This window comes from Rattus rattus, chromosome 6, assembly GCF_011064425.1.
Source record: "Rattus rattus isolate New Zealand chromosome 6, Rrattus_CSIRO_v1, whole genome shotgun sequence".
In the NCBI taxonomy this organism is placed as follows: Eukaryota; Metazoa; Chordata; class Mammalia; order Rodentia; family Muridae; genus Rattus; species Rattus rattus.
In genome coordinates, this window is record NC_046159.1 from 100719693 (window position 1) to 100741670 (window position 21978).

A 21978-nucleotide genomic window follows, 5' to 3' on the forward strand; every position below is an offset into this window, starting at 1 on the left:
ATTAATTTGTCCAGCTTGAAATAGAGCAGACAGTTTCCACTACTGAATCCTTTCAAGTCCTTTGCTTTTCTGTATTCACCGAATCCCAGCCTCTTCTCTTGTCCCCCCACCACTGAAGCCCAGGCTCCAAACCCTGTGATGTCCTTACCTGACTTCCAACCTGAGCCTCCTTCTGTATGCTCTTCTGCTTTGGGACCAGAAATAAGTTCTGGAAATCAAACTAGAGGCAGAGAACTGCAAGACCCTGTAGGGTGCGAGCATGTAATCTGTAGGTTTTTCATCTTGAGAATAGCCTCCCCGAGTTCTGGTTAGAGTTTATAGAGAATTTTAAAGGACGGAATAAAGCCTTGTTTAGACGAGGGTGGAGTTACACCTACTGTTTTCTCTTCAACACTCCCTTTTACCTTCTCTATCCTCTCCAACTACAGCCGGGGCTGTGGTGCTCAAGGCTTTCTTTCAAACTTCACCTTCCTGTCTCTGTAAATGAAAGCCCTTCCTAACCTCCTCACTTCAGACGTTTCTCATTTGCAGGTGAAATGAGACTGGGTGGCCCTCTGCTTGCCTTGCACTGGGCTGTAGCTACCTTTCAAGGGCAGGTATTTGAGGGAAAACAGGAGATTCTCAACTTTCTCATCCTGTCATTTGCCATCAAGCCTCTCTCAATGACCCTGAGTTTCCTCAGTTTTCTCCCTCGCATCTGGTGGTCCATCCCTGCTGTCTGGCTTCTGTCTCCTCCCTCCCATGGACAGTCCTCATCAAGATCCTCCGAGGTACTGGGCAGCCCAGCCCATGGACATCGGCAGCTTTTTTCTTCTCTTCTCCCTTCCTGGGCCACTGATCATCGTTAATGAAGCTGTGATTAAGAGAAGGAAATGGGTTGGAGAGATGGCTCAGCGGTTAAGAGCATTGACTGCTCTCCCAGAGGTCCTGAGTTCAATTCCCAGCAACCACATGGTGGCTCAAAACTGTCTGTAATTGGATCTAATGCCCTCTTTTGGTGTGTCTGAAGACTGCAACACTGTATACACATACATAAAATAAACAAATCTTAAAAAAAAAAAAACCCTCAGATTATCAAACCAACCAAAAACAGAAGGATGTAGGGGGACCAGGAGTTGAGAAATCAGGAAAACCAGAGGCTGAGCCAAAGGTCAGACCTGGTTCTCTTACAAGGCCAGGATTCTGGGAGCTGTGCACTCCTCTTATCTGCCTGTACCCAGCTCCTTTACTTTCTCACTTCTGTACTTTCTTCAGCAAGGGCCTAGAATTAGTGGGAAACCTGTGCTCTAAATACTTAAAATAGTATAGAAGGATGACTAGAGTAAGGGTAGCTGTTAGGATAACTCTGGATATCCTATGCTAAGGTTTGTTTGTTTAGTGCTGTGTTGTGAATAGACACATACAACACAAGCTATCATTTGAACCACTTTCAAGGGAGCAGTTCTGTGGTATAAGTAAACCCACTGTGGTGGTTTGCGTGCACGTGGCCCATGGGAAGTGCCACTCTTAGGAGGTGTGGCCTTGTAGGAGGAAGTGTGCCACTGTGTAGAGTCTTTGAGGTCTTCTGGTGCTCAAGCGCTGTCCAGTCGGAAGAGACCCTCCTCCTGGCTGCTTGCGGAAGACAATCTCCTCCTGGCTGCCTTCGGATCAAGGTGAAGAACTCTCAGATCCTTCTCTAGCCCCATGTTGCCTACAGGCTGCTATGATGATATTGCACTGAGCCTCTGAACCTGTAAGCCAGCCCCAATTAAATGTCCTTTTGTAAGAGTTGCCTTGGTCATGGTGTCTCTTTACAGCAATAAAACCCTAACTGTCACCCTCAAGTAGTCATTCTCAACCTTCCTAGTGCTGTGACCGTTTAATGCAGTTCCTCATGTTTTAACTCTCAACTGTAAAATTATTTTTATTCCAACTTCATAACTGTAATTTAATTGCTGTTATGACTCATAGTGTAAATATCTGTGTTTTCTGATGATCTTAGTTGACCCCTGTCATTTAACCCCCAAAGGGGTCATGACTCATAGGTTGAGAACCACTGCCCTAGACTCTGGGCATTTTCCTCATCTGGTAGAAAACATCCAGCCAGACTGTTTTGTCTAAGCATGTTTTATTTGTCAGAAGTATACTATATGTGTTTGCACGTGGACATAATATTTCTAGAACAATACCTGCTATATATGGTCTGAATAGGAAGGGTTCCCCTCTAAGAGTCACGTGTTTAAAGCAAAGGTTCCCAATGCACTGTTCCCCTAAGGCAGGTCTTAGGGGAAGTCCTTGGATCATGGGGGCTCGGAACTTATCAGGGAACTGATCCATTGATGGATTCAACTTAGTGGCACTGGAAACTAGGCAGTGGGAGGATGCAGGTTGGGGCCTGCCACAGAAGGATCTGTCTTGTCACCGGCCCCCTTTTCCTTCTCCTCCTCTACCTTTCCCTCTCACCCTGCCTTATCTCTCTTTTCTTTCTTTCTCTCCTCCTTTTCTGTTTCTTGACTTTAATGAAGTAAGCAGCCTTCCTCCGCATGTCCTTCCACTGGGGAGTTTCTGTCTTGCCACAGGCTTGAGTGCAATGGAGCAAGTTAACCTTGGATGGAATCCCCTGGAACCATGAGCCAGTGCAAACCCTTCTTTAAGTTGTCTTTCTCAGATTTGTGCTAGCAATAGAAGACTGGCCAACTCAATGCCTAAACTACCATGGGTCTTTTCCGGGGGATGTCACTGAACAGGGCTGGAAATCCATTTTCTTTAGCTCCTCCTATATCGTTTAGGGTTTGTTTTTGTTTTTAAGTAGAAGCATAGTATTTTTGTAATTACTATAAAACTGTAAATAATCTTGCGTTTGGGGCAATGGCTCAGTTGGTAAATGCATGCCTTGGCAGCACACACACTTGAGTGTGATGATGGGTGTGTGGTAGGTGAATAATGCCACTGCTGGGGAAGCAAGGGGTAATGTCACTGAGGGTCACTAGCCAGCCATCTTGCCTAATTGATGAACCTCAGGCCAAAGAGACCCTTCTCAAAGGTGATGGGTGGCCTTCCTGAGGGTGACGGCTGTGATTATCTGGTCACTTCCACACGTGTGCATGTGCACCTGCACAGTGCACTCCCGCCCCACCCACCTGTGCTAAAGACAGTCTGATGCTGGTGTCTACGTAGAGTGATAGGCTTAAGCATCCCTAAATCCCTTAGAGGAAATACCATCACCAGGCAGAGTACAGTGATATATTGGTTTTGCTCCTGAAAGGAATTACGAGTAACTATGGGTTCCTCTGTTTAATCTTTTTGTTTTGGATGTTGCAGAAACAGTAAAGAGGCCAGGTGAGAGACCCCATTTAGATCCAAAGTCTCCAACACTTTTAGAATGAGGCTTGGCACTGACTCTAAAACCCAGAGCTTAAAACTCAGCTCGTACGTGGAATATGAAATTCCCAACTTCAGTGCCAGAAGACACATGCCATGCCCTTCCTAAAATCCACTAGGAGCAGCATGCGGGGCTCCCTCAAGCTGGGGATTAGGACCTGCCCTCTTTGGTGTTGCTGGGTCTCCTGTGTGACTCATGAAAATGTGCTGAGCATAAGGTTTAGAAACAACTGACAGAGGTCATGTCTTTGCCACCCGTTGTTGTAAGCTTCTTACTGGTAACCCATGCTGGCATGTGGAAGTCAACATGCTTTCTTAAGAAACCACAGGAAAAGGAAATACTCTATACAGTCATCCCCAGTCCTGCACCTAGCAGCACCTAGCCATGGCCCTCTACTCCATTGCTATGTGGGGCAGCCAGGGGTTGGTAAGGTTGGATGTGCTTGTGGAGCAGCTATGGAAGCAAATGAGGGAGATCATGGAGCTGTGCCCAAGCTCATGGTGGTTGCAATGCCCAGGCGGTGCTCCTGCCCTGAGATTTCATCCTGCAGCTGCTCAGAGGTGTTTCCTCCCCTGTCACCTCTGGGTCCCCCATGCTTGTGTGTGAGAGAAGCGGAGCAGACATCTAGGCACCACTTCCATCAGAAGAGAGAAGCTCAGGGCAGAATTGATCCCAGCCAGGATCGTTCAACAGACTGGGACAGGGCTCAGGCTGCCCTACACTAGACCAGCCCTGCGTGGAGCCACCCAGGCACCGGATGCCATTGGATGAAGGAAGCATCACCATCATTCAGATTCCCTACCTCCTCTCCCATCAGCAAGGGAGATCTTGGCATCTGGTTCCCAGAACCATTCCTGCACTCATTGGCTATTTATAGTGCGTTGGTGCTGCCATTCAAATGCTGTGCTCGAATGCTAAATTCTGTACCTCAAAATCTGGCTGCTCCAAGGTGAGCAAGTACCCCAGCCTCTGTCGTGGAAACCTTGCTCCCCAATTTAAAACTATTGGTTAAATAAAACTGGCATCAGCCAATTGCTGGGGAGGACAGAAGGAGGCAGCCTTTGAATGACCTGGGTGGGGGTCACAGGTAGGGGCACTTTGAAGAGAAAAGAGAAGGAAGAAGACAGAGGGAACAAGAAGTGTCGGAAGGGACGAACTAGGAACACTGCCCCCCCCCCCGCTCCCGCTCCCAGGACAGACTGCTGGAAGACCTGAACAGCAAGTGTTGGGGAGCACAGTTGGGGAAGGAGCCGTGTATCGATTAGAAAATTAGACTGGGGTAATTTACCCAGTAATTGCACAAAAGCCAAAAAAAAAAAAAAAAAAAAAATCGTAGTCTGAGTCTCAGTCATTTGAAAGCTAGTTGGGAATGGAAGTATTCAGTTAAGTTATAATAATGAGGCTTGGGGGCAGTGTCCACATGCTGAAGTGTCTGTCCCTGTGGGCTTTAGAGCCTGCTTCCTTCATCCTTAATGTGTCACCTAGATAAGACCTGGGGTAGGGGGGTATTTATTTTTATTTTCATTTTTGTTTTTAAGATAGGATCTTTGTGTAGCCCAAGCTAGCCTGTAAATCATGATCCTTCTGGCTCAGCTGCTCAAGTGTTACCTAGGATTATAGGGGTGAACCACCATGTCTGGCCATGAGATGAATTCTTGATTGGGTTTAGAGCTGGGAAACGATTTTTTCCTTTTTTTTTTTTTTTTAAATTTGAGATAGGCTCTGATGTTGTTGTCTAGCTGACCTGGAACTCACAGAGGTCTACCTGCCTCTACTTCTGGGTGCTGGGGTTAAAGGCATGCACCAGCCTGAAATGATGTCATTTAGACCAATTATATAATTTCCCTCCTGCTGGGGAGATCCAGCTGCTGAGCTCAGCCAGTTCCCTCCTTCCCAGGAGTCTCGGCGACGGTGGCAAGACCCGACCTTGCCATCAGTCGTTCCAGGGACTTGGAGATGGTCCTGGAAGCAGCCTTGTTCTCCTTTACTACTGAACGACTTGTTTTGAATTTCATCTTGGATTTGCATTTTGCAGCGCATACCAGCTGCCTGCAAGTCCCGTGGGAGGAAATCTGGATATAAATCACGAAGAAGGAAGGATTGGACATCAGGTTACTTGTGGCTCCTCAGAAAGCCACAGGAGGGCCGTAGACTTCAGACTTCATGCTAGCATCAGAAGAGCAAGAAGGAAGCCTTTGAATTACTGAGCTGATCTGGGTCAAGAGACCCTCAACTGCCTGGCAGCAACTTCGGGTGTTTGCTTCTGGGCCTGCGCATTTTGGATTATATCTGTACATACACCTGTCACGTTTGTGGTTTGAAACATCCCTTTCAGCTACCCTCAAATCATAAGCTTCTCTCAAAAATGACAAAAGCCATCTCCATATGGTCTGCGTGATATTTGAAGAAGTGCCGAGAGAAGTTTGGAAGGTATGATTCAGTGGTTCGTGCTGTTTCCATGAAGTCTGCTCACGAGCTCACAACCTTCAAGATGGTTGTAACCTGGTTAAGATGCCTTTCTCCCTGGGGCACTTGGTCTGGGAGAGTTTGAAAGAAGTCGCCCTGGTCACTGGTCTGATTTGCAGGTCGGTGTGGTGATGTGTTAGTGACCTGTTAGGAGTGCTGAACTGTGTCCAAGAATGTAATAATGTAGGGCGGTCACCACAGGGCGCTGGCGTGGCAGGCAGAAGCCCTCACTGTGGAGCTGGAGAAAAGGCTCAGCGGTTAAGATGCCTCATTGCTCTCTCCAGGTTCAGTTCCCAGCATCAATACCAGGTGGCTCACGACCTCCTGAAAGTTCAGTTCCAGGGGCTCTGACGCCCTTCAGCCTCTGCTGGCGTCTGCGAGCAAGTGGTGCATATAAACTGCGCAGGCATACGTGCACATCAAAACAAACAAGTTTTAAAAAAAGACCTCGCTAGTGATGCATATAAGCCTATGAGCGCACACACACGCGCACACACACACACACACACTAAATCTTTGAAAAAAGAAATCCTGCTATGAAGTCTTTTGCATGAACTCTTAGTAAGAGCTCCACCAAGGAGCTCTTGGACACCAGGGAAGGAACATTCTAGCCCTAGTTGGTCCTCTGCTAAATGCCCCCTCCAAGAGCAGGAGCTTCAGGCTGCTCTGTGTGTGGGTTAATTTTCTAGTGTCTAGAACAGAATGTGCAGGTGATGAATGGGTGAAGAGGAATGGATGGAAGGATCAATGGGCAGGGCTGATGGCAGATTCCAACAAAGGCTAGGAGGCAGAGACAGGGTTGGGATGAGAAGAAAAGCCATGCAAAGACTAGCGATGCTTGGTAAAGGTAGTTAACCTTTAGGAGAATGGGCCAGACTTTTCAGGGCTTGTGTCTGGTGCCCCAGAGGTTACAAAGAAGCCCAGGTACCCTACTAACCCAGCCCTTGAAGAATGTGTGATAACAAGTGGTCAGCGAAGGCCCCAAAGGGCCATGGACATACCTGAAAGCTGGTGGGTACATCCTCAGGGTCTCTGCAACCACCATGTCCAGATAGGGCAGACCTTCCTGCAGGTTGCAGTACTCAGGGGCTGGCTGAGGCAGGAAGCAGACAAAAGGAGGTTGTGTTAGAAGGACTCTCACAGCTCTGGGTCTTCTTTCATAAGCTCTGTTCCAGCTTCAACAAACATTTCTGTGAAAGTTCCACAAGATGAGAGGTAGATTCCATCCAGATGGCCCCATGGTAGCCACCGGCACTCTCTGTTTCATTTCTTGGTGTTTTACATTACCGAAGACAAACATACAGCCTTGGATTAGGGATCTTTGGCTGTACCATGGAGAGAGCTGGTGTGAGGGTTTGTGTGGTCAACTTGGCAGAAGGGAGAGTCAGCTGTGAGATGGGCTTGCAGTGTGTTATCTTGACTGGGTTAATTGAGGGGAAGACCCACCCACTGTGGGTGACACCATTCCCTGCGCTGGGATCCCAGGCTGTGAAGTGGGGAAAGCAAGTTGAGCACTGGTGTGCAAGCTTTCACTGCTCTCTCTGACTGTGAACTTGTGACCAGCTGCTTTAAGCGCCTGACTCCTTGACTTCTCCACCACGATGGGCTGTAACTTGGAACTGAAACCTAAAATAAACCATTTTCCCTTAGGCTTTGTCAGTATTTTGTGGGAGCTGTTGGCATGGCTAAGCATGGTAAGCCTGTGCTCTTGCTTAATCCTCCCAGCAGCACAAGGAGGCAGCTTCCCCCATCCCTTCAGTGAGGGAGCTGTGGCTCCGAGAGGCTGTCACCTGGATGGTAATTGGTGCAGCAGTAAAGCTAAGAGACACACAGAGATGCGGCAAAGAATAAAAGCTTGCAACAGTTAGCAAGGATGAACAGTTGACAAAACCCTCCAAAGCTATTACATCCCAGCAAGAAGAGACAGCTCAGACGAAAAGCTGTCAAAGGCTATGAAAAGGCAAAGCCCCAGAGGAGGAATGCAAGTCACAATGAAAAACTTGCAAAATAGTAATAGTCTGTTTCTCACACATCACATTAGAAGGTGGAAAAGACTGGTTAAATTTTGGGGGCGCATTTGTCAGGGTTCCTAACATCTAGTGACTTTCAAGGGGAGGACAGATTGGTGTGTGCAGTCACCAGGGTGTGGGTATCTCATGGCGGGGGCAGGGTCTAACACAGGCACCCCCAGCCTGCCACTACACTCCATGTGCATGCGTGTGTGTGTGTGTGTGTGTGTGTGTGTGTGTGTGTGTGTGTGTGCGCATGTGTGCATGCGTGCGTGTGTATTTTCTGTTTGACAGGTGCTACTGTTCATCTCTGAAATGCTCCCACAGGCTTATGTTTTGAGCACTTGTTTCTCCAGACGGTAGAGAGCATTATTAGAGCAGTCAGGAACCTCTAAGAGGTGAAGCCTAGCTTCCGGAAGTAGATAGCTAGAGGCAGGTCCTGGTCTGTTCCCTGGTCTTATGAGCAAACACCACAGACGCTCCTGTCACTCCACTGTGCTCCTGCCACCACTGCGGTGGACCAAATTCACTGAGACCATGAGAGGAACCCTTTCTAAGTGTTGTTCTTGTCAGGCGTTTCACTATAGCAAGGGAGAAAAGTGATGAACACACTGGGTGACAGCCTCATTCCTTCAATTATAGGGGAGGGCTTTCTTCTGTGCCCCCTCCTCTGCAGAGCAGCAAGAGGCGGCCCACGGACTGAGTCCACCCTACAAATGTCACTCCCCATAGACCAGTCCCCCCCACACCCCCAAGACTTTACTTGTAGAAAAGAGCCCCACAACCAGGAGACCACAAGGCCATGCTGCCAGGCGGGCACTGATGAGCTTCCCTGGGGCGGCTACAGTGTTACCTGGGAGACTGCTGTAAATGCAGAAAAGTTAGTGGCAGGAGAGGAAGCAGGGTCAGGACACCTGGAGTCTTGAAGCCTATAAGAAATACTTCAGCTAATCTACGATGGGTCAGCCACTCAATAAAACACAGCCGTTAGTGATGGGGCGTCAAGCGCCAGGTCGCAGCAAACGTGTGTAGTTGAACCCCATGTCTGAATGCTCGTGAGCTTCAAGGCAAGGGAGATACTTGCACTTTGTAATATAAAATGTCAGCCGTCGCCTGCCCACCTCCACTGGGGCTCCTATGGTGTTACCTTCCCATCTCCATCCTAGGCCCTGGTGGGGGACTGGTGCTCTGTGACTGTTGTCTTGAGACTCCCAATAACTTCACTGTTAGATCTGTGCTCTGGAGTGAAGTTGGAAAGAACTTGGGTGAATGTTCTGGGGCTCAGATGGCTGCTCCCTGCCCTTCTGGGCTGCCCCTCCTGGAGGAGTTCTCAGTTGCCCTCTCTGTCCTGACCCTTAGACACAGACACAGAGACAGACACAGAGAACTGGAATGGGGTTCACATATTGCAGCATCTTGGGATGACCATGGTGGTCATCTTAGCTCAAGAAGAGCATGGGGTACGTGGTGGGACTGTCCGGAGGGCGCACAGATCCAAGACTCCTGGAAGCAGTGGTTTGCTGTGGGGACTGTGGGAAGGGGAGACTCCCAGACTGACTTTCCCAGACCCTAAGCTTGGGGGTTCTGGGGAGACTTTCTTGTCTGCTTCCCATCTTCAGCAGTTTAGATTGTGTTTGTGTCCTCTGGCCTTGGAGTTCACAAATCGTGAGTTGCACTACTTCTGTGGCTCTGCCTGCAACTTTGGAAACTCTCTTTGTATGATACAAAGATGGGTGGGAAAAGCCAAGTAAATAATTGAAAATTTAGATGATTTTTTTCTTTACTAAGGATGACATTGAGTAGAAATGAAACAGCACCATGACAAACAAGCGCTCTTGGAGGAAAGGGAGCCACACTCCACCTGCATGGTCAGCACTCCTCCTGCCTTTTGAGTAAAGAGTCCCATGCTTGCATTTTGCTTTAGGCCTCACAAATTGTGTAGTCAGCTCTGCAGGACGTGGCTAGTTAGTCCAAGGGGACCAGTGTAGAAACCTGGATTGGGACAAAGAAAAAGGAGCCTGGAGTTGGGGGAGTAAGTGGGTAAGTCATGAGCTGTTGGTGGCTACCTTCTGCTTCATGGGTCAGTGAGCATAAAACACCAGTTGGCTCAAGAAAGAAACCAAGTAGATGTAGAGAGAGAAGCAGAGGCAGAGGACAGAGATCAGTTCCTGGTGCCTCATAGAGCTCTTGGTCCTGTCTACCGTCTGCTCCACACAGGTTCCCACGTGTGGACCAAGTCAGTGACATTTCAAACCCTGCTGTCTGCAACCACAGGAGTCCTAACAGATGCAAGAATATGAGAGAAGTTGGAAGGGTGGGAAGGACACGGTGACCATACTATAACTATACCCTAATACAAATATCACAATACTCTGTCTGTCTGTCTGTCTGTCTGTCTGTCTGTCTCTCTCTCTCTCTGTATGTGTGTGTGTGTGTGTGTGTGTGTGTGTGTGTGTGTGTGTGTGTGTGTGTTAGAGGTAGGAGCTGTTTCTCTGACGGGTAAATGGTTCTGGCTCCCAACCAAACTTGTGTGATTATAAACTCTCCAGGTTTGTTAAAAGGGAGAAGCCCATTAGGCGGGCTGACACCTTCACTATAAAGTCCACACCTTCACTTATTCTTTCTCTGCATTGGCTTTCACTGCCTCTAAACTTTAACGCAAGTGCACCTGTGAGCATCGTGACAGCCCGGTGTTCTGACTGTGTAGGCCCTGGGCCCACTGTCTGGGGATTTGCTGGCCTCTGGTGGCTCTTGAGAGACTTCCTGGAACCCCGAGTGACCGCAGCACAGGAAGTGTCAGCATACAAGGTAAAGAGAAACACACCCTTCATTTGAGTTAAATCCAGGCCAGGCAACCAGAGTCCAGGATCTCGGGGACACAAAGGGCTGAGCCGAGCCTGCCAGCAGAGGGCAGCAAGTGGATGGTAAACGGAGACGCCCGGTTCCTGAAAGGGACCTTAGAATCATTGTATCTGACTTCTTCAGGATACCAGGGAGAAAGAAATGAGAGCCCAGGAGGAAAACTGAGCCCAGAGTCTTGCTGAGCGTGTGTTCTGAGCACCTTCCACTCCGTGCTCTCACGGTGCACACCTTAGGCAGCTGCCAGCTCTGTGCCAGAGATCCAGAGTGACAAGGGCTCTGTCCTGTGGGGAACCGCACTTCTAACAGATCGCCGCACTAGCTGTAGAGGAGAGGCTTGGGAGGAACAGGGCTTCTCATTCAGCTTGGGAAACCACTCATTCACTCCTTTACCCAGGCTGTAAGCCCTGTGGCAGGCACAAGAGGTGCAGGATCTCACACCAGCCCATTGCTTTCCTCAGTTTCCCAGTCAGCCATGGTGTGAGCAAGTGGATAAGGGTGATATGGGAGAAGAGAGGGACACACACCACTGGCAGCAGCCTGCAGGAAGCCATGTCCACGTTGGCCTTCATAAGAAAGGCGTGTGGATGATACTCAACCTAGGATGAAACAAATACCACAGCTCCATCAGGGGGCTTAGTTGCTTTTAAAGAATCATGGTTCATCTTATTTTTAGTGCAGTGATGACATGTTATGAATTGTAAATATCTGATATATAGATGGTCTTAGGTGACCTCTGGGAAACAGTTGTTCAACCCACAGGTTGAAGACCACTTCTATTGTCCGTACATTAGTAGGAAGAGACAGGAGGAAAATGGGGTCTTGATGGCCAGTGGGTCTAACCAAATTAACAAGCTCTAGGTTCAGTGAGAGATCCTGTTTCAAAGAGATAAAATATGCCCCCCATTCTCCCCCACAAAAGTCTCCTTGGAAGAAAAGACTGGAGGCTCACTCAACATGTTTAAAATAGAAATAGCATCCGCTGGAGCTGGGGAGATGGCTCAGTGGGTAAGTGCTTGCTAAACAAGCTCAAGGACCAGAGTTCAAATCCCCAGTACCCATATAAAAACCAGGCATAGTAGCCTGCTGTACTCCAGGACTGGGGACAAAGAGGGAGGATCCCAGAGCTCATTGACAAGTCAGTCTAGCTGACATGGGCATGATCTAGATCTGATGACAAACTCTGTCTCAGGGGAAAAAACGGGTAGAGAATGACAGCTACCTCTGACCTCCACACGTGAATAAGCACACTGATATCACACACACACACACACACACACACACACACACACACCTGCCCACATGTAGGAAGAGACAGAGGGACAACACTGAGCTGTGACTGGCCCAACCCCAGGCTGTTGTTCCAGTTTCTAACAGTTGCTTCATATTCCTGAGGAGGTCTAGGAAGTGAGAGACAGAGCATAGGAGAATAAGGGAACAGTGGGGTGGGGTCTGCTTGGCCTGGAGGGCCAGGATTACTCTGAGAGCTGAGTAGGGATGTCCTCTTACTTCCAGCCAGGCAACATGTCAACATCTAAGTTTCCGAAAGACATTATGAAGTCAGTCTGGGTTCTGCAGCCTCCAGACTTAAAAGTAAGGAACCTGAAACCCACCTCTCACCCATAAAGAAGCCCCATCTGTCCTTCTCTTTGCCCTGTCCTTGGGGAGCCACCATGTTCCACAAGTGAAGGACACAGTATTGAATGGATCATACAACAGCTACAGCTTTGGCCCAGGTGCCGGGGCACCATTACTAGGCCCTCTTAGATGTCCCTCCCCAAATCACAGGATGGACAAATGCATGATGAAAATGGAGCTTCTGGAAACTGTAACAAACTGGTTGGTGTTTCTGATGGGAACACCCACTGGCAAGACTCCGTGCGAGAAGAGACATCTGTCTTCTGTAAGGAGTGTTAGTAAGAAAGTGATTCCCAAGGCTTATTAAAGTCATATCAACTGGGATTTGCTTTATAAAATGAATTTCTGTGCTCCTAGAAAGTAGGAAATTAAATATCAAGAAAATGGAAATTTAAAAAGTGCTCGGGACCCCCCCACCCCGTGTTTACACTCACACACCAGGATCCCTAGATTTTCAGGGAGATTTTCATTTATGTTTGGTCTTCACTGGTCAGTAAATTCTAGTTTTATTTCTTTAGGTTTTGGCCTCTTTTTAAAAAATCATTTATTTTTACTTTATGTTCATTGGTGTTTTGACTGGATGTATGTCTGTGTGAGGGCAACAGAGTCCCTGGAACTGTAGTGACAGATAGGTGCGAGCTGTCGTGTGGGTGCTGGGAATTGAACCTGGGTCCTCTGGAAGAGCAGCCAGTGCTCTTAATCGCTGAGCTATCTCTCCAGCCCTGATTTTTTAAATTAATATTTGCTTTTATGTGTATTAAGTGTACCTTGTATGTGCTTGATGCCCTACGAGTTCAGGAAAAGGTGTCAGATCCCCTGGAACTGGAGTTATGGATGGTTGTGAGCCATTGTGTAGGTGCTGGGATTTGAACCAGGGTGCTCTACAAGAGATCCTCTGCGGGTGCTGTTAACCCCTGAGCTATTTCTCCAGCTCCCTATATTGAACTTATTAAACTTATCTTTGTTTTTTGTTTTGTTTCGTTTCCTTTTATTGAGATAGGGTCTTTTGCTTTGTAACCCTAGGTGGCCATGAACTTGTGATCCCCCTGCCTCAGTTTCCCAAGTGCCACCACACCCAGGTTATTGACACATCTTTTAAGTGAGAAACAAAATTTCCCTTTCTTGGTAGCCTTATGTTGCTACATTTAGATTTTTTTTACCCCTCTCCCATTACATTTAGTTGTGTGTGTGTGTGTGTGTGTGTGTGTGTGTGTGTGTGTGTGTGTGTGTTTTATGTATTATTGTGTTCTTTGAAAGCTAGGCACACACATAAACTGACACATATCCACACACTAGCTGTGTACACAGATGTGACCTGGAATATAAATGAAAATAAGGATATTGAATTACAAAGACTTTTCTCCTGCAGATGAATACACACACACACACACACACAGATGAAACAGATCTGTGGAGAATGTGATGACCTCAGCCCTGTCCCTTTGACAACAAACTGAGGAGCAAACCCCTCCTTGAGGCGCATGGCCTGGCTTCTCTCTGTCTGTACTGGCTGGGTTTGTGTGCCCACTTGATATAGGAAGGAGACTCAGTTGAGGAAATGCCTCCATGAGATCCAGCTGTAGGGCATTTTCTCAACTAGTGGTCAACAAGGGAGGATCCAGCCCATGGTGGGTGACATCCCTGAGCTGGTAGCCCTGGGTCCTATAAGAAGGCTGGCTGAGCAAGCCAGGGGAAGCAAGCCAGGAAGCAGCACTCCTCCATGGTCTGTTTCAGCTCCTGCCTCTAGGTTCCTGCCCTGCTTAAGTTCCTGTCCTGCTTGAGTTCCTGTCCTGACTTCCTTTAGTGATGAACAGCAATGTGGAAGTAAGCTGAATAAACCCTTTCCTCCCCAACTGTGTTTCATTGCACAGTAGAAACTTTGACTGAGACACTGCCAGTCCTGGGGTCTCCCTGCCTGGTCTGGGGTCTCACTGGCTTCCTCTAACTTCTCCCAATCGAGGGTTCATCTCTGAGATTTCATAGGAGTTCATTTAGTGGATTCCTGTCAGCTGATTCAGACTTTAAGTGAGGAGTCACAGGGCCTGTATGTGGGGCGTGTGTGTGTGTGTGTGTGTGTGTGTGTGTGTGTGTGTGTGTACTCATTCGTGCACACACTCTTCTCTTAAGTTTCCTGGCTTATGTAGCAATGCTCAGAAAGTATTGTGTGCTAGTTTTAGAGAACTTGGCAGTTAGAGGCAGAAATACATCCATAGCTTAGAGGAAGCCACGAGGAGCGTGTGCGTGGCATCTATTTATATCCACATTAAAAGAAAAGAGCCAGGACTCATTTCACACAAGCAAAGGGATTATTTCAGGTGTGCCTGGGCTCAGAGGCCCAGGCCATTAAGGGATTAGTGAGGGGACAAACGAAAGAAGATATAACACTCGCACAGGCATACTCACAGCTGTCTGCATAACACACACACACACACACACACACACACACACACACACACCTTTTACACACACACACACACACACACACTCACACACACACACACACGCAAACACACACACACCTACACTACACACACACCGCACCACACACACACACACACACACACACCATACACTCATACACACACCACACCACATACCACACACACACAACACACACACACTCATACACTCATACACACCACATACCACATGTACACATATATATAACATACCCATACACATACAACATACCACACACACGCACACATACCACATACCACACACACATATCACATACACATACACACACACACATATATATACACACACCACATACATGTATGCACATGCGCACATGAACACACACGCATCATCATCCTCATCACCACCTTCATCATTTCTCTCCACCTAAAGCCCCGGGTTGAATGTTATCAGCTGTGCCATCCCTCCGCAGGATCTTGCCTTCACAGAATAAAAACCTCAGGATTTCTTTTTGTGAGGTTCCGTTCTGCTCATCAGAGATCCCACATTTGAATACCATTCAGTCCTCGCAACTGCCCTGAGAGACAGGCAACTTTGTTGTCCATCTTGTAATGGGTCTCCCCTCTTACCCCAGAGTCCCAGAGGTTAAGTGTTCCATCCAGGCCACATGGCTAGAGTCAAAAGCAGACTTGAGACTGAGTCCAGGTCTTCTATGCCAAGCCTTTTCCTTTTGCCTTACTATCCACCTCAGCCTCCTTCCCCTCTTCCAGACCAAGGCACAGAACATTCCAGAACTCTGGAGTGTTCTGTGCACCACTCCTGCCTCCACCATTTCAGAAGTACCTGACATAGACCACGGAGATAGCTTTGCCGCCCACCACCCCAGCTTTTGTCAGTGGCGTGTTTAGTAAGCAGGCTCTGTCTGCCGCCTTTTCCTCAGAACTGTCTGTGACCTGTCCGTGTTGAGTGTAGCTGTAGTTGTAACTTCCCCTGCCTTTTGCTGTTTCTTTGTGCTCAGATGGAACCCAGGACATTGTGCATACTAGTCAGGGATGCTGCCACTGAGCACACGCTCACATGCGCCACCATGGATACACAGCCGCAGCCATGGGTCCATCCTTTCCCAAGTGGGTGACTCCCCGCTTGGCGGCCATCGTGAACAGAGCTGGTGTGAATGTTCTTACCTATGATTTTGGGTTTGTACTCAGGTTCCTGGGTCCTAAGTATGTGTGGGATCAGCTGCAGTAGATACTTCAAACAGGTTCCCTCAAACTTTGGGGATGAATTGTCAAAGAGCATCAAGTTGACATAATATTCTCTGCTTATTCCATGCTGATAGTCTGAAGTCTAGCAGTTTTAACTATCCCAGGAAGGAGTTGAGGCAACAAACTTGGGTGCTGTTTTGGGAGTTGAATTTCTTATTCGAATAGCCTTGGGGTGGTGTAGGGGGAGGTAGGAACAAATAAGACATATCTAAAAGAAAAAAGCATATTTAAAAAAATGTCCCAATTATCAAATGCACTGCAAGTACTCATGGGCAAAAGTGCGTTCTGGCATCACACAAATTTACGTTTTTGAATTAGCTGCTGTTTTGTGTTTTGTAATATTTAGCATTCAGTCCTCTCCATTAGCATGAATCATTCAGAGTTGATTGTATCCGATGCTTAGAGAAATAAGCCCTTTTGTAAATGATCGTTAAATCACCCAGCCTGCTCTCTGGGTGTGGAGAAAGAGTGGACTGCATTTAATTTGCGAGGAAAATGTATTTATTCACTCATTCCACAGATAGACATTGCTTAGCAGCCTGTGGGAGGCGGGGAGGGTGGAGAAGAGATAAGATACAATCCCAGAGCATATGGAATTCATCGTGCGTCGTGGAAGCCATTCATTTGTTCATGCAAAGATTTATTGTTCTGGTGGGGCCACTGATGGCTTCGGAAGAGTGGAGGTAACACAGTGAAAATGGTGTTTGTGTGATCTGACAAGGACAGGAAGAATAGATGGAACAGGAGGAGCTGGGAAGCAAGGTAGGGGGTTACTGAGGGAGTGGGGGGGGGTGAGCTCCAAGCACAGCCTGAGAAGAGTGTAATGGAGCCACCTCCATCTTGGTGCTGTCTGCGAGTGCTGGGATGGAGTGGGCTCACCCCAGGCATTCAGATTTGATTGGTGTTGTTTTTCCCAAGCTCCCCAGGGACTTCTCATGTGCAGCCTGGGTATCGCTGTTATAGGGGAAGAGCAGAGGGGAGGGGCGGCTTGGGATAGAAAGGTCCACAGGGAAGGAAGGGTCCACAGGCTTCACTGCTGGTGACTGGGAGAGAGATGGAAACAGGATCCACGGGGTAGAGGGTGCTTGCTACCTGAAGATCTGTGTCAGGGGCCCCCGCCCGCTAGGGACAGCAGCTTGTGCTTGGAAGTGGGAAGCTGAAACCCAGTCACACAAAGTATCTGCGCCCTTGGGGATTGAGAGAAAGGAAAGCACAGAGGGACTGAACTTCTTCCTGCCCAGTAGAGGTGGCTGGGTCACTGGGAAGGAAGGGACTCAGAACAACATCTCAGGTTGCTGTAATCTGGCCTGAACCATGACAGTCCGTGTGTTAGAGGCTCGCCCGGGAAAGCAGCAGCACTGTGCTTTGTGGGAGCCGTGGGAATGTAGGGGGTGGGGCTTAGGCTGAGGTCGTCCGGTTGTTGGAAGGTTGACCTTGAAGGGGAGAGCAGGACCCAGCCCATTCCACTTCTGTTAGCATCTCAGCCACGAGTTGAAGGCGTCACTCCACTGAATCCTGCCTGTTTCTAGGCAACAAAGGGCCTACAACCAAGACTGTAACCCTCATAACCGGGAGCCCAAACAGCCCTGCTTCTCTTTACTAATCGATCATTTCGAGTATTTGCTATCATGACATGGGCCGCCCTGATCAAGGGTTCAGGACTATGGAAGGCTAGTGCATTGCCAGCTAGGAGGAGAGGGGCCAGAACAGACACCAGTGAACAGAAGTGATCGACAGGGAGAAATGTGAAACTTGCACGCCTTGTGTCCTGTGTCCTGAAAGGACTGGGGACAGACTGAATACAAGGAACAGGAGTGTGTTTGTCTCATGCTGAAGGTCACGTATGTGGCGGGAAATGCTGTGTGATGTTAGCAGATGCACCTCTGTCAACGGGTGGGTGACCCCAAGGTCCCTCCACCTCTGACTTGGTCTGATGTCCCGGGGTCAGACCTCATCTGCTCAAAGACAGCTTTGTGACCCTAGCACGTTTTAGCCACTCTGTCAGACCAAGTAAATGCCACGGGAAGGTGGAGTGGTCCACGATTTACCGTCCACCCGCCCCTACTTCCTGTGTGCTTTTGTTGATAATCTACCCTGAGAGTCAGAGTAGGTCACTCACTGTTTGGAGAAATGGTAAACAGAGATAAGAGCTCTGAGCACTGGAATTTATTTTTTATCCACTTGGCCTAAAAGCCACTGCCTGTTAAATTTAGACAGCCGGTTCCAGACCCCTCCCGCCCTCCTGCTTCCTGCCCCCTCTCTGCCACCATGCCTGGAGCACGGTCTCTGCTGGTTGTGGAATATGTAATATATTCACAGAGCTTGGGCCAGAGTCAGCCTGTCTGGATGTTTATCAAAATGTATCATTGGAGGGCCTGGGAGACAAGAGCCATTTCCTCTGGTCTCCAGCTCAGTACACCAGTGTAGCAGCGGCAGCCAAAAGCTGCCCAAATATTTACCCAAACATCCTCCCAGGCAGGGCTCCCAGGCCTCTGTCTCACACTGTCGTAGGTGGGCCTTGCCCCACAGGATGTCACAGCAGCGCCAGCAGACCATCTTAGGTTTGTTTGCAAGGTCACCTTCCACCTGCCCAGAATCTATCACTGAACAGCTCCCCACCCCCATCTGTTGTAAATCCCTTTGCAATCAACTCCAAGATCCAGAGAAATCCTTTTTGTTGACCTGGAGTCCTGTTGTTTTAAATGTGAGTTCAAATAAATGAGCCATTGTCTGGGCTCAGAATTTTCTAGAAAAAGATCTCCACTGTGATGAGATTTATTATAATAGGATTTCCTTACACGCACGCGCGCGCGCACGCACACACACACACACACACACACACACACACACACACACGTTTTTAGATCCGTATTGTCTACTCGGTCTATTTTAAAGGGTCAGGGTATAAGTGGGGCAGCAGGCCAAGTCCAAGCCAGGCAGGGAAAATGCTCTCCTTCATTAAACTAAACCCTTGTTTGTCTAAGAGTGATATTTTGAGGCCCAAATAGTATCAGGTACCAGATTTTAAGAATCATTGAGAATTAAGGCTCTTTTTATTTATTTACCTTGATTGTGTGTGTGTGTGTGTGTGTGTGTGTGTGTGTGTATGTATATGTATGTATGTATGTATGTATGTAGGCTGTGTAGCCAGCGACTGCATTCACTTGCATGCAGTACCTGCGAAGGCCAGAAGAGGGCATTAGATACCCTAGGACTGGAGTTACAAGCCACTATGGGCATGCTGGGAACTAAACCTGGTTCCCTACCAGAACAGCGTGTGTTTTTAACTGCTCCACGATCCCTCCAGCCCCTACAGGTATTTTTGTGCACCAGCTCAGGGAAAAAGAATTAGACACCAGTGTTCTTGCTGGCACTGGATATCAGTCATGGGACACTTCAAAGGAAACACGAGAGGAAATCCCCAGGTTCCAGAAATGTAACCCTATCACGAGGAACCACAGGCCAGACGGGTGAAATAACTCAAAGTGCCCAGCAAATGAGGGGCAGAGGCGGCTTCAGAGCACAGGCCAATAGATGGAGGCGCAGCAGCGTGCTTTCTGCGAATAGTGCTAGAGAGGGAAGCATTTAAAGACAGAAAACAGGGAAGAAAACCCAGATATACAGCACAGGATGTGTTCTCTCTGGTCTGTTTCCTTTCTCCCTTGTCCTCCCTTTCTTGCTTGGCTGTGTTAGAGATGAAGTTTCCCGGGACCTCCTACAGGCTCAGCCAGTGTTCTGTCTGAGCTGAACCTCGGTTTCTCTGTGCTCAGGTCCGAGACAGTACGGTGGTACATCCTCCTCGGGTGGCCACAGAAAGTCCCAAGGAAGACGTCGTACTTGAGGGGTGAAGTTGGGTCTGCTCTGGATCAACGGAATAGGAGGCGAGCTCAGTATCGTGACTTTGCATTCCTCGGCACCCTGCCCGCACACTCCTGCTCACAAGCAGGCAGTGTGGACTGTAGAAAGAGAACAAAGCGTGAGTGCTCCCGCACTCCTCTTTCTCTCTGGGGAGCATCGAGGAAAGCCAAGCGAGTATACAGAGAGGTGTGGTCCCTGATGCAAGGGCTTCCTAGGACCTGGAGCTGCCAGTGCATTCATTCTGGAACTTCCCAGACCTGTGAGAAACTGCTCTCTGTTGTTCCAGGCCCCAGCCTGCGGTGATTTTGCTACAGCAACCTGAATTTAGACCAAAATGCTTTTCATGTAAGCTGTGTGTGTGTGTGATACTGCACAGGACGTTCTTGTGCTATAAGAATATCATGCATTGCTTATCTGAAATTCAGATTTAACTGGATATCTTATTCCTGCTTGCCAGTCTGGCAGCTTGAGGGTGGTCCTGAGCATGTTAAGTGGAAAGATATGTGGTTAGACCGATGCTCTCAGGGGTGTGTGTGGGTCTGGGAGACCAGTCAAGGAACTCAGGAGGGAATCTCAGAGGTGTTGTGGGTTCAATGCTCATTCTATGTACCCAGAACCCCAGTACAGTCGGCGCGGCTGCTCATACAGGTCTACTTGCTGCTCTCTGGAAGAAAGTGGCATTGGACCAGCTACTCTTTAACATATACTCAGCCCCAGTCACGACAGTTACAAGTACTTTAAGTTTTTTTTTTTTTTGTTATTTGTTTGAATACACACACACACAATCATGCTCCATTTTCTTGGCAAAAAATTATATATAAAAATATAATTATATATTTATATGTAAATTATATTTACATATTATATATTATGTAATTATATTAGATGCATAACAATATATCCAACATTTAATATATCAAATTTAATATGTATAATATATAATTATATATAGCATATATACAACTTATACACATATATATATATAATTTTTTCCCACGAAAATGGAGCATGACAGTGGAAGCTTATAGTCCCCGCCCTCAGAGGTGGGGGAATCTCAAGTTCCAAGTAAGCTCAAGGAACATATAGAAACCTTGTCTCAACACACACACACACACACACACACACACACACACACACACACACACACACACACACACACACACACACACACACACACACACACCCCCCAAAAGTCTAAAAAGTACTTCTTTGCTAAATGAACTACTAGTTAAATGAACACTTAGAGATTTTTGGCTTCCATGACCTTACCGAATGGTAAAGGAGCTGAGCTGTGCATCTAGCAGTTCCTGCTGGGAGACGGCGGCGGGGAAGTTCCTGGCCCCACTGAGACGATCTATTCATCTGGAAAACGGGCCAATGCCCACCTGAGAATCACAGCCAGGCTGCCCTTGTACGTGCTGGTGGAGGCTTTCTTAAGAGCACTGGTTAAGATCTTCTGCCTTAGCAGAATGAGTCCATGGACATCACAGGCTGTGAAGACACACAACCAAGCCCCATCCCACCTCAGAGAGGAGAGTTATACCAAGGACAAGATCCCCTGTCCGTCGGCTGCCCTGGGGAGATGTGGTGGTGCGGTCCTCTCTGGTGGCAGGAGGATGGAAGGTGTTATTGAGTAAATCCTCCAAGGTGAGGCAGGGTTGCAGCTTAGTGTTCCAGATGGACCCAGGTTCAACCATTTCCTGGCTCCAGGTCATGGCTGTGGGAAGAGGGCTTCCCTGGAACTCCAGGGTTTCCCGGCTGGTGACCAGGATCTGGTCCTGGGCCCCTGGCTGTGTCTAACCCTGTCTTCCTGCGAGAGGAGTACCATAGTGAGCTCCCTTCTTTCTGTGGCACTTTATGAACTGCAGGGTTTGTGCAAGGCTAATGACAACAAAGATTCTGTCGGTTTGAATTCTGTTGACCCGCAGGCTCGGTTCCCTGTTAGTGGAGTCCTTGGGGACTTATGGAGCTTTAGAAGGTACAGACTTGCTGAGGAAGTACATCACTGGGGGTGGGCTTCGAGGGGCACAGATTTGCTCGCTCCTAGTTTGCTCTGTTTACTTCCTAAGTGCAATCAAGAGGGAATCTCACAGCTTCCGGC

General features: G+C 48.2%; 1 protein-coding gene across 1 annotated transcript in view; it reads right to left on the reverse strand.

Annotated features, from left to right (window-relative positions):
• The window catches only part of Tbxas1 (thromboxane A synthase 1), a 168371-nt gene that overhangs the window by 5177 nt on the left and 141216 nt on the right, over positions 1-21978 (reverse strand). Inside the window, exon 10 of the mRNA XM_032906715.1 lies at positions 6829-6920. Within this exon, the coding sequence (XP_032762606.1) occupies positions 6829-6920 (92 nt within the window). The remainder of the gene's footprint in view (positions 1-6828; positions 6921-21978) is intronic.